This window comes from Rhinolophus hipposideros (genome assembly GCF_964194185.1).
Source record: "Rhinolophus hipposideros genome assembly, chromosome: 2".
Classification (NCBI taxonomy): domain Eukaryota; kingdom Metazoa; phylum Chordata; class Mammalia; order Chiroptera; family Rhinolophidae; genus Rhinolophus; species Rhinolophus hipposideros.
This window is the reverse complement of record NC_138048.1, coordinates 30,842,184-30,855,169: the sequence shown is the minus strand read 5'-3', so window position 1 is coordinate 30,855,169 and position 12,986 is coordinate 30,842,184. Positions and strand designations below refer to the sequence as shown.

At 34.6% G+C, this 12,986-nt stretch overlaps 1 protein-coding gene across 1 annotated transcript in view; it reads left to right on the top strand.

The window, feature by feature from the left end:
- Window positions 1-12,986, top strand: part of ABI3BP (ABI family member 3 binding protein) — a 244,157-nt gene that overhangs the window by 112,298 nt on the left and 118,873 nt on the right. Inside the window, exons 7-14 of the mRNA XM_081073688.1 lie at window positions 1,425-1,473; window positions 2,430-2,501; window positions 3,097-3,189; window positions 8,458-8,535; window positions 10,445-10,519; window positions 11,265-11,339; window positions 12,153-12,224; window positions 12,707-12,781. Of these exons, the coding sequence (XP_080929814.1) occupies window positions 1,425-1,473; window positions 2,430-2,501; window positions 3,097-3,189; window positions 8,458-8,535; window positions 10,445-10,519; window positions 11,265-11,339; window positions 12,153-12,224; window positions 12,707-12,781 (589 nt within the window). The remainder of the gene's footprint in view (window positions 1-1,424; window positions 1,474-2,429; window positions 2,502-3,096; window positions 3,190-8,457; window positions 8,536-10,444; window positions 10,520-11,264; window positions 11,340-12,152; window positions 12,225-12,706; window positions 12,782-12,986) is intronic.

The window sequence follows — 12,986 nt, the reverse complement described above, 5'->3', positions numbered from 1 at the left end:
ATGATGGAAGGGTGGAGGGAGCTCTCTGGGGTCTCTTTTATAAGGGCACTAATTTCTTTTATGAGGGTTCAACCCTCATGACCTAATCACTTCCCCAATTCCCCACCTCCTAATGCCATCATATCGGGGATTAAGTTTCAACATGGGAATTTTGGAGCGGACATAGCATTCAGTCCATAGCACTGGGTCAGTAGGTATATATATGCCCTTTAAAAATAATCTGATAACAGTAAACTTTTTTGTGGCTTTTAAACATAAGGACCTTAATACAAGAATAAAACAGACAACAGTAACTTGGTGTTGTGACCATTCTTTATTACGGTGAATGCCATTTATTAAAATGGTCACATGTTAGCAAGTCTCTTTTGCTCACAACTATGTTGTAAGTATCCCATTTAGCACATCCTGAATTATCAGCAGATCTGGTATGTGGAATATCTATATCACGTATCAGGTTAAATTAAGCATTAAAAACCCATGTCAGGCTTGCCCCTTTAACTCAATCTAATTCTTCTCTACATGTTTGCTGCCCTCTTTTATCCTGTTCTCATGTCTCTCCATGGGCTGTCTTATCCTTGGCTCACAGTTTTGTCTGATAATGACTCTGCTTTATATTGTTAACACTAAACCTGTCCCTAGTTCAAGTAGCTGTATGACATCAAAGCTTCCTGTAAGACATTGAGGCAATTTGGGAGAGGATAGAATGCACAGTCCCCTGAGACCTGCCCTTTTGGGTCTGATGTCCTTTGTGCATAAAAATGTGCAAAATGGTGAAGTTTAGCTGCTGTGGCCTTTGTAAGTAGAAATATCTTGCTCCAATTCTCAGCTCTGCTTTCTTGGGTAAGGAAATGCTTGGTGTCAGGAGCTCATGGTGGTTGTGTTGTGTGTTTGGCAGCTCATGTGCTGCCAAAAATGGCAGCAGTTGGGTACACTCAAACAATTGATGTTTGGTTTTAAAAAATAATATGTATCTTAAGAGCTTTTTGAGAAGGAGTAAAGACAGAATTTGGCTGGGTCACATCTCAAAAGAAGTGAAAATAAACTAGTATTCAATCCAGAGGATTTAGTTTCTTTCCATTGCAGTTTGTAGCTAAAATAAACTAATGGGAGTTCTGAAGAAACTGCTTCTGTCCATCATGGGAAAAAACCAAGAAAGTCCAACAAAATAGAGGCAGATGTATATGTACTAAATATATGTACTAGATATATACATATATAATACTATACATATACATACATATATATACTATACGTATACATATATGATACTAAATATATGTACTAAAGATCTTTTCAGCAACCGTTAAACCAGTGTCATGAGAGACTTCATTGAAGACAAGGAAGGGCTATTTCCAGTTGTTTGATTTATTATTTGAAAAAAGTTAACACTAACTCAAAAGCTGACTCTTTTCCTCTCTTTTCAGCCAGCATATGTCCCCAGGAAGCTGATTCCAATAACAATTATCAAGCAAGGTAATTTGTATGCGCCTGCTCTGGATACGTGTTTAGAACTATTTTCAATACACTTTCTAACAGAGATAATTAAACATAGCACATATTTTCTCAATTTCCCTGATGCTATATATATCATTAGAAAAAATTTGAAGAAGTCAGTATGCTCTAGTAAATTAAAAGCTAATATGTAAAATTTTGGCTCTTGCCCCAAAAACCCAAGTTGTGGTTGGACAACCAGGGGCAAAGCAATCATAAGAAGCATTCAATTTTAAAAAGCCAGTTAAATACGTGTGGCTTTGTTCAGGGTTAAATAAGCATACATGAGGAAAATAGTTAATAGGGTATTTGGATTAATGAAATGAAAACTATGATTTAGTGGTCACTATAGGTAAAGAGATCCAGGTGTCAAGAATTATTATGTCTTATTTTATTTCAACATTCAGTTGCTTTTCTTTTGATTTTGTTTTTCAAATTATCAAACTAACTTTATTATTTTCCAGAAAGTTTCGTGGTAGAAAAGAGTAGGCACTTAAAAGAGTTCTTCATTTTAAGAAAACACAATGTCCCAAGTCTCAAAACAGGGTCAATTAGTATTGGAATTATCCAAAGTTTCTTTGTTTTGAGAACATACATTTTAAATTATTTATTAGGTCATTGCCTCATTTTGTGATAGTTCTTTAACTTGGGTAGGCTGCAGGGAGTGGAGATGAGGAAGGAAATTTTCAGCTCCTTAGAATGGAACACTTTATGGTAGAGTAATAGCCTTTTATTACTTATAGGCATAGATGTCAAGGTAAGATGTGCCTTCTAGTTCTTTGTTGGCTGTGCAGCCAGCCCAATGAATTTCTTTCTGTTAATCGAAAAGTTAGATCAAGACTTCCCCATTGCAGATGGCTTTACATTATTAGCTTCTTACTTCTTCCTGATTTTTTTTTTTCTTTCTATCACACTACGATCTTTTCTTATTTCAACAGTGATTCAGAATGTTACTCACAGGGCTTCAAGTAAATCTCCAGATAAAACTCCCACAGGAGGAACAATACTAGGTGAGTCTATCTTGAAATCTATACCTAGATTAAGCAAATCAGGCTATTTTTGATAATGGAGCCTTTATGGAATTTTGCACTGTGAACAGGTCTGTTAAATTGATGTTAGTTCATTTCCTTTCAATGTTTAACATCCTGGCTGTGTCTACTCCAGGCTAGGAGCCAAGAGACGCTACCTCTATCAAAATACGGTAGAGAAACAACTCTAGCCCATGCCTGGTAGGAATGATAGTGCCCATCCTACCTGCCCCACAGGTTGTTGCAGTTACAAGGGCATCTTTGTCACATTGAACTGCTCTTTTAAAAATTACTATTAATAATGGTTTTCTTTGTTCACCACAAATCTTAAGTATCCATATTACAATTTTTGAGTCCATGGATTAAATGCCAGAGGATTGTGTTAGTTCAGTACTGAATATGAAAAAGATTGTTTAAAGTGTACTATTATGTATGTTCAACATTTTGAAGTTTGGGTTAAAACTGACAAAGCAAAATAAGTGCTAAACTTCATAGTCCTAGTATCTGATACTCTGAGCTTTGTTTGATGTCAGGATGCATTTTCTTCCTCTTATCTTTACTTTCTATTTCCTTGCAGTCCACCTTGTTATTCCAGGTCTCAATGAAACCACCGTCAAACTTCCTACATCCATAATGTTTGAGATTTCAGATACAATCAAGACACAATTAGGTAAGCAGGAAAATTCTATCTGTGAACATGGCAGTGCTTGAAGACTAGCACTGATATTCTTAGAATATCCAAGGAATCTAGCAAATGAGTTCTCTGGGATCTCAAAGTAAAAAAGGACAGGCATGTCACAGTTGATGGGAATGTAAAATGGAACAGCTACTGTGGAAACAGCATGACCATTCCTCAAAAAATTAAAAATAGAATTACCATGTGATCCAGCAATTCCACTTTGGGGTATATAATGAAAGGAATTGAAAAAAAGTTCTCAAAGAGATGTCTGTACACCCATGTTCATAATAGCACTATTTACAATAGCTAAAACATGGAGCAAACCAAGTGTCCATCGACAGATAAATAGATAAGCAAAATGTGGTGTATATGAATGTGGTGTATATACATACAATGAAATATTATTCAGCCTTAAAAAGGAAGGGTATTATGACACATGCTACAATACTGATGAACCTGGAAGACATTATACTAAGTGAAACAAGTCAGTTACAAAAAGAGCAATACTGTACAATTCTAATTACATGAAGTACCTAGAGTAGTCAAATTCATAAAGACAGAAAGTAGAATTGTGGCTGCCAGGGACTGGAAGGAGGAGGGGAATAGTGAGTTAGTGTTTAATGGTACAGAATTTCAGTTTTACAAGCCAATAAGAGTTTTGAAGACAGATAGTGGTGATGGTTGCACAACACTATGAATGTATTTAATACTACTGAACTTTACATTTAAAAATAGTTAAGTTCATAAATTTTATGTTATGTGTATTTTACCACAGTAACAATAATTGGAAAGATTATTTTAAGGCACAGAGAGATTGGAGTGTTAAAAATATTAAAAACATTCTATAAGAAAATAGTTTTTTACATTTATATAAAACATTAAATATATTTACTTTTATGAAAGAAGAGTGAACATTTATCAAATTACCCAAAATACACACATTTACATAAGTATAATTTTCAAATGGAATAATTGTTATAAATTATACTTATTACACTATACTATCAAGGGAACACTAAGTTCTTTCAATGAGAACTTATGTAAAGGTGAGGTCTGTTAGAATTATTATTTACTTAAGACTGATACTGCTTCCTACTTCTAGAAAGCACCTGATATGATTTCAGTGTTGAAAAATCATAAAACATAACAATTTGGAAAAAAAATAACCAAATAGCAAAACCCTTTAAAAGAAGCCCAGGGAATAGTTGTGGTGGTCACTGGGCTAAGTTAGTTGCTGCGTTTGAGTATCTGAATTAGTCTGAATTAGTCTGAATTCTCTGTATAGCAGAGGACCTCAAACTTGATGGAGCATCAGATGTCTTAGAGTGCTTGTGAATACGCAGACTGCTGGGCGCACCCTAGAGTTACTGATTCAATAGATCTGGCGTGGAGCCTGAGAATTTGCATTTCTTACTTGCACCCCAGTGATACTGACGTTGCTGGTCTGGGAACCATGTTTTGAGAACCACCTCTCTAAAGTCTCTGGAGAATGTATTGGCCTATTGATAAATATGGAAGGTAGCAATTGAACAAGACTTAACAATGCAGATTATTTTCCCTGCAGTAGTCATCAGCTAAGAAATTTAGCATTTACAAAATTGAATCTTCATACTGTATGGAAGCAAAAACAGAGGCCCTGTTTGGCAGAATTAATTCAACAAATACTTACTAAGCATTAATCTGTGCCATAACTGCAGGATGCTGAAGACAATAATGGTGAGTGACACAGACATAGGACCCGGCCCTACTGGGATTTCAGATTTAATTTTTTTTCCCTTGTTGGAAACCTGACCTGTTTGCTTGTTTGATGCTAGACAATCAGACTGTAACAGTTTTAAAAGGTGAGAACTCTTAAGTTCTCCTTAGCTGTTAATTTTGAGAATTGCTGGAAGAAGGAAGAGCAAAGCCTGAAATGGGTAGAGGAGCACTTAATAGGTGGACTATTAGACTTACAATTTTAGAAAAACATTCCAAAATTTACACATCATCATTTTATTAAGGTGTGAAAATGTTTGCCAGGAAATCTTTGTGATTCTGCACACTCCTTACATTTTTACTATAAAATATTCATACCTGTTATCCTAAAATGCTTTACCAAGAGTGTATAGATAAGTGAATCCAGGCTTCATTTGCTTGAACTATAAGGTGCTTTATTCCTTAGTTCTTAGTCTTGAGTGATATTTCCTAATTTTTTTGGTTTTTGCAAAGTTCCACAGGCTACCTTATTATCAATTTGGCCTATTGTTTTCTTTGATTTAGAGAATTAAACAGTGAATTTTTGTTTGGTTTGGTTTTGCTTTTGTTTTCCTGATGCGATTCACTAAAGCTTCAGGATTGAATGTGATTTTAATGGAGAAAAATTCTGTTCAAATAGTAAATATATTTTCAAACTTGTATTTCTTGGAAAACACCTATCTTAAATTTAATACATGACAAATTTCTTACGGATTAAAGAGACTGATAGCCAGTATGTTTGAAAATGTCTAGTAAATCCACCAAATGTAACATCTTAACATACTGTGTTTAGAAATTACATTTAAATTTACTGTTTTTATGAAGACTGTGAGCATAAACAATGTGAGCATCAACGTCTTTATATCACGTTGAGAGAAATAAACTTTCCTGAAGTTATTGATCATTACAATTCAGAAAAGTCCTATTTTTTTGAGGAGAACCCTTAAAATAAAATCTTCATTCCAGCAAGGCCCATCATGGGACATCAAGAAATTAATAGCTTTTGTTCTAAGAACACCTGGTGTGAATAATGAAAGAAATAAGTAAGAAAGCTACTATTACACCCACACCTCCCAGGGACACACAAAGGGTTTGCCAAACCCAAGACTTAGCTTGCCAAAAATTAACGGAAACAAGTGTGTTAAAAAAAGGTACAGAAGAATCAGAGAGAAAAAGGAGTTTCCTGGACTTTAGGCTGTTCTGATGGCATTTTACTCTGCTATTGCCAAAACTTCAGTTGTATATAGCTAGTGTAGGTGAATGCTCATGGGTTGATGTGAGACATGAAGAGTCCCCATGCAAATATCTTCTCCATCTACCAAATTCCCTGACTCCTGAAATGCCTTATTTAGAAATGCAGTATGTCTTTCTAAGGAATTAGTGATGTGTAAAGAATGTAAATATCTCTTGGGAAGGTAGTTCACAATTTTTTCTTCTTTAACAGCTTAATTTGGTTAACGTGATTGCTAGCTAAGCGTATGTTTAAACTATAAGGAGCTAGAGCAAAGCAATTCAGAGTATTGCATGAAAGTCTAGGATCTGGAGGTTAAAAATAAATAGACAGAAGGAAGGTAGATAGATAGATAGATAGATAGATAGATAGATAGATAGATAGATAGATAGATAGATAGACAGACAGTCCAACTCAGCCAGGGAACCACCAAGAACGAATGATGGTACACAGGAACGTGAGGATTAGCAAAGGTGTGGCGAAGTTTAAGAGGACACTGAAAAAAAGAGAACATTAAAGAAAAACCTTATAATCTTATATTTAAAAAATAAAAACAAATACCTTCCTATGTTACATGCTGAAAATAACAAGACCAGAGCTCATAAAAATTTGTAATCTGAATGTCTTTTCCTGGACTAGCAATCACAATGGTTTTAAACAAAAATGGTGACTCTGAAAACGACAGGAAACAATATTGATAAAATTTAGAAATTTAAAAAAAATTTTTTCATAAAATTCTGCTGGATCTGTTTCTTAGTTATTCTAGAAATAGAGTCCCTTCTGCTAAATTAATTTGAACGATGGTATAAACATTTCTGGGGTGCAAATAAGCAATGCAACTTCATGTGCACTTGAATTCAGAACACACACTTAGCTATTAGATGTGGCAAGTATGTAGCACTTGTGACACCTATTTCTAGCATTTTAAATCACTCCTGAAAATAATTAGCTGTATGTAGGAATCTATTGTATGCTTCCGTAAAACAGGTTAAAAATTGATTGGCTTTTATTGACATTGTGGAGGGGATGACTTTATAATTGTCTTTGTCCATCAGAAGTAAAAAAAATATTTTGTGCCTGTGTTAACTGAGAAGAAACAAAGGGTCTTTACAGCAGTGATGTGAACTACAGAAAAAGGTTACAAAATTTGCATCTTCAAAGAGATTTGAGAGAACATGTTAGACCAATAGTTCTCCACAGAGGGCAGTTTTGTCCCCCAGAGGATATTTGGCAATGTCTGGAGGTATTTTTGGTTGCCACCATTATGGAAGTGCTAGTGGAGTCCAGTGGGTAAAGGCCAGAGGTGTTACTAAACATCCTACAGTAAAGGAAAGACTCCCACAACAAAAAATTTTCCAGCCCAAAGTGTCAATAGTGCCAAAGTTGAGAAACCCAAGAAGTTCCTGTACAGCCTGAGGACTCTAAAAATTCCCATCTGATTATAATGAGTTCAAGGTGACATGATCAGGGTATCTCAAAGATGAATGAAATCTCTCATGCCACTAGACTATTTCAAAATATTACAAGTAGGTCACTGATTCCGTGCGCTAAATAGATGAATCAAGTTAGTCCATTTTAAATGGAGATTATCTTAATCATTGGGAAACTCTGGTATAGAAATGTACTTTCTTTGAAAAAGAATACCTAAATTTTAGAAGGTAGTTTCCTGAATAGTTGTCTAAAGAAGGAAAAAAATTGATTATATTATTTACACTGAATTCGCAGTGACCCAAAAAAATGTCTTTGTTAACATGAGGCTCAAATAAATTACTGTTGGTATTCTTTTGCCACAAATATTTTCAAATAATTTAGTTTCCCATGTGTGTTATTTGTGCTTTTCTAAAATTTCAGTGTCATACCCTATTACATGTTTCACCATGCATAATAATGGAAATTTTCTATTCATTGATTTTTTTTTTTAATTAGGAGTACTTGAATGTAAAATTCCAGGGAGTATTTGCAATACAATCTATGCCTTCCAGAAACAATGAATCAGAATGATTTGAGTGTTATCCAAGTATTGGGTTTTGTTTTTTTTGTTGTTTTTTTTTTCATTCCATAGCCAACTTAGATCTTAATTACCTAAGGTTAATGAGAAGGAATTCTGAAGACTGTCATCTAATCCCTGGTAAAAATGCACAGTAAATTTGTTAATTGCCTGGTGGGATGGGATAAGAGCCAAATAGAATTCTGGAAATAGTTTGGTTACTTGATTTTGTTTTGAATGAATTATATTTGGACACTCTGTCATAAGGAAGTGAGGTAAATTGTTTGTTCTCTGACTTTTGTTTTAGCTAAGAATGAAAGCTTAGCATTACCTGCTGAATCTAAAACACCAAAGGTAGAAAAAATCCCAGCACAGCCCATAACAGGTAATGTGATGCCCTTGTTGTTAACTTTGAGAGAATAAGTAATATGGTTTCAAATAGTAAATGATTGATAAGCCTGTACTTTTTTTTCAGTGAAGAGCCAGTAGGAAATTCATTTTCCTTGTAAGCACAAAATGATAGGAGATTCTATGTCCTTAATCTAATGTTTGGAAAAACAGACGCAAAAAACAACAGAAGAATCGTATAACTGGTATCTAATATGGAAAATGTATTTTTCACTCTAAATGAAAGTTACTACCTCAACATTCTGAAATATTTTTATGCTAAAATGTAATACCTGGTTTGGGTGCTTTCCTTTTATATGAAGACATGAGACCATTTTTCATTCCTTCATTTTCATAAATGGTTGATTTAGCAAAATGCCATTATCCTTCACAAATCTGTAGCTTGAGATCTATGAAAGTGTGCTGGAATTGTTCAGCAACAATATTTCTGGAAGATTAACAATCCTAATTTAGGGATTATGTAATAGTTCAGTTCAAATCCTTTAAAGAATAAATGCGGTATGCATTTTCCCCACAGTTTGTCAGCCGTTACAAACAAATAAATATTCAGCATTTCTTTATGAATGAACTGCCCAAGTCCAGCCCACTGGGGACACATTATTCTCTGAACTACAGAGTTTTTGCCAGAGCAATACCACCTCATCTAGGACTCAGTGAAACAAACATCTGGCAAGAATTCCCTCAGATCCACATTTAGCAAAGTAACCCGAATCTAAAGTGAATTTTTTAATCCACAAAATTGCTATAAATTGAAATATTAGTGATACTTACTTCATACTAAACTCTGGTACTGATAACTGGTCTAGAGAAGATAAAAATTGGTGAGGAGATAAAATAACTTAATTTCAAGAAACCTATTCAGGTAAGGATATTTCGGATAGAGCAAGAAGACCTTCCATCTCTCACCTTCATAGGAGTTGCGGCAGAAGTAGTACCTATTTAAGCTGCTGAAATAATCTATTTGAACGAAATTCCTAGGTAGTTTTATGATTTCAATACAATTATATTGAAATACCAAGAAAAACATAGGCATGACCCAGCGGATGGCTCCAAGTTCTTTTCTGCCCAAAGATTCTACCCAATTATACTTTCTTCTCTTGGCACAGTATTTCATGGGAGAGTCTACAGATTTCTTAGGTTTCTGCCAAACTTCCTCAGAATTTTCCACTTCAGAAACACTTAGTCAAACACAGTTACTTATTATTCAGTGTTATTGTGTTATCACATGTCCTTTCCCTGCAAAATTCTGGAATTTTCTAGCTCACAATTTATTCCAGATCTCAGTGATCCTGGTTTTTACTTCTTGAAAACTATTTACCCAAAGTTATCTTTGCCTTTGATCTAGCACTTGGAACAAACTTGTGGCTAAGCATTTGAATTCTTATCATAATTTGAACTCAGTCAAATTTGAACCCAACATGCAGTCAACTTTGCATGTTGATTGCAGTTTGAAAGAGGAAAATCTTATAATCTTCTAAATAAAACTTCTTTGCCCTGGGTCATTGTTTTATTTGCCGATTTATTAATTCATTTAATAAACATTTATCATGGGCTTTCTTACTATAACCTGGGCGTTGTGCTAAAGCCTGAAGAGAAAGAGAATGAAAAAGACAGACAAATAAAACATTGTGATTAATCTGATAAATGCTTTCATGGAGGTCAGTTCAATATTCCTTTTGGAATACATGGAAAGTGGACCAAACCAAGGAAGGAATTTCAGCTCAGGCACCTGGAGCAAGCCTGGGAGTCCTTAGCACTAGTAACTTGAAAAGTATTGAGCTATGTAAATGTCAGTTACAAATTCTAAAGGGCAAAGAGTGTCATGTGGTCTTTGGATGCCTCATCATTTTATCTTAGTTTGTAAAGATGTCTTTTTTACCTTCCAGTGACTCCTGAATCGGTCCCAAGAACCACTAAACCCACTGTGTCTAGTGCATTAGACATTTCAGAAACAACATTGGGTAATTATAAGAATTTTTTCCCCCCAAACAAACAAGCAAACCAAAAAAATCCTCCCAACAGTCATAGAAAAGTAACCCAATACTTTAACTTTCCCCCCATCTCTCCCCTCCTTACTGGCAGTAATTAATCTTCCTATTTCTTGGACCAAAGCCGTTAAAGAGTTAACAACATGCCCTGAGCCTGTTGACTCATATTCTAAGCAGCTCTGGATGGTAGATGCTAACTACACATCCTTTTCACCAGTCTCTTGGGATCTACAGAAAAACCAAATGCCAACCCTTTAACCTGCAAAGCTTGGAGGAGTGGGGGAAATCTGCAAGTCTTGACTGTATCTGTGCTTTCTGTTTTGATGGCTTTTCCAAGTCTTGTGCGTACTAAACTTGAGGAGAATCACCCAAAATGTCATGCTTCCTGATAAGAATTCCATGTCACGCATGTTATAGCTCCTTCTTCGCCCAAGAGAATCTAACTTGCTTGGTTCTCAACTCCTGAAGAAAAGGAGCTGCATGTATTTTTTTTGTACTTGTGATGCTGATCTTGCATGTCACACCATGGCCCTTTGAAAGTGTACCTTCAAATTTTAACCACTGTGTAAAACTTTTCCAGGGTAAGTCAGCTGTTTCCATGAAAAGTATCAGCTGCCCAGTGCACACTTTGTTATGAGCATTGTCACATGATCATGGTTGAGCCACAACGTCAAATCCCGACTCCTGCAGTTGCTAACTGAATTCTTCTTTATTGTAGTTCTCAGCGAAAGAACCCCTGAAACATGGCAAACTATCCTAATACCTAAGTTTGAATTGCCACTGGGCACTCTAGGTAAAAATTATTAAACACTGCAGCTTATTATTACGTTGGAAATCTTATGCATGCTTGAAAGAAGATTGAGGTTAATTTATTCAAATTTATCTCCTCACAGGAAAGAAGGGACAGTTGCTTTTAAAACAATAAGCTCTCCAACATTAAATTTTTTAAATGTTATAAGATCTCTATTATAATTAGGATACTAAAGAGTCTGTCTCTATGGCAAATCCTGTTTTTCTTTTTGCTGGTCATATTTTGATTTTATATTTGATTCTTTTAATTCCAGATCATTGTCACAGACTAAAAAATGAAATTCTTTTCTATTTTTTCTGAATATCTTTTTATTTAATTATTTCTCTTCAGATAGAAGATATATTTATAATATTTATGTAGACTGCTTCTTAAAATTCTTAGAATTTCTTCATGCGTGCAATATTAAAAGAGTTGTTGGAGGCGGAGTCTGAAATATAAAGCCATATAGTTACCAAAATTCTATTTTTAAAAGCTACTAGATGGATATTTTCTGGTTCTGGTGTGTTTGGTGCTTGATTTGAATTTAAATGAAATATATCTAAGAGCACACATACACAACTGAAGAAATTAGGAAGCTAGTTTAATAGAGGTGAAAAGAAGAGCCCAATTTCTCAAATATAGTGGTTTGAATATAAAAATAATAGAAAACTAAGCTTTATTACTAACAGTTCCTTCCTTAACATGAGTAATTTGTCTTTTTGTTTGTTTTGTATTTTAGAAAGTTTGAGAGTAAAAAAAAATCTTTTCTCTGTTACTTGCACCTCAAGTCATAACATTTCTTATGTTTCATTACAGCTCCGAAAAGACTTCCAGAATTTCCGCAGGCAAAAACACCTTTCCCTTTTGAGAAACCCGGGGGCACCTTGGGTAATAACAGCACCTGAAATCTGCTGTTAAGATGTGGGTGGTGATTGCTTCATTCTTGAGGACACATTTCTGGGGTCCTATCTTTACAAACCTCAATGAACTGATGAATTTGGTTAACTCAGCCAAATAAGTGGTTGATTTGGTTTAATTTTTTAAAAAGCAATCTATTTGTCTGATCGGATATTTTACAAATTTAGTAACCATCATCAGTCTGTTAATTATATATAACCCATTCAGTTAGTTTTCTATCCTCAAAAACATCGAGAGTTTGATGCCAAACTCTGGTCTCTCTACTCATTAATCAAATGCTCTTGGGATGGGTATGTATTGATTTCTTCTTAATATATGATGGCTTTTGATCTGATTCCTATGTGTGTTTAATTGCAGGCTTCTGATAGTCACTTAATCATAGCAGCAACCTATTTCTGTCTCTTTGTCCTACCAAAAAAATCTTCAGCAAGTTTCATTTCTTTTTGCTGTAGCTTCAAGTGAAAAGCCATGGATTGTACCTACAACTAAAACATCTGAAGATTCCAAAGTTCTACCTCCTCAAACTGGTAATTGCATTCATTTTTAAAAATAGATTGGAGCAACAATATTTATTTTTGTAGATTTCATATTTTACAGGTTTTATTTTTATAGGTTGATTACCAATATAGTCTCTAGTAAATGGTAAAGCTATAATGCATTCTTGATACTTAAATGAATCTCTTTTTTTCCTCAGTACCAAAGCAAAATGATTTGACTTAAAGACCTGTATTT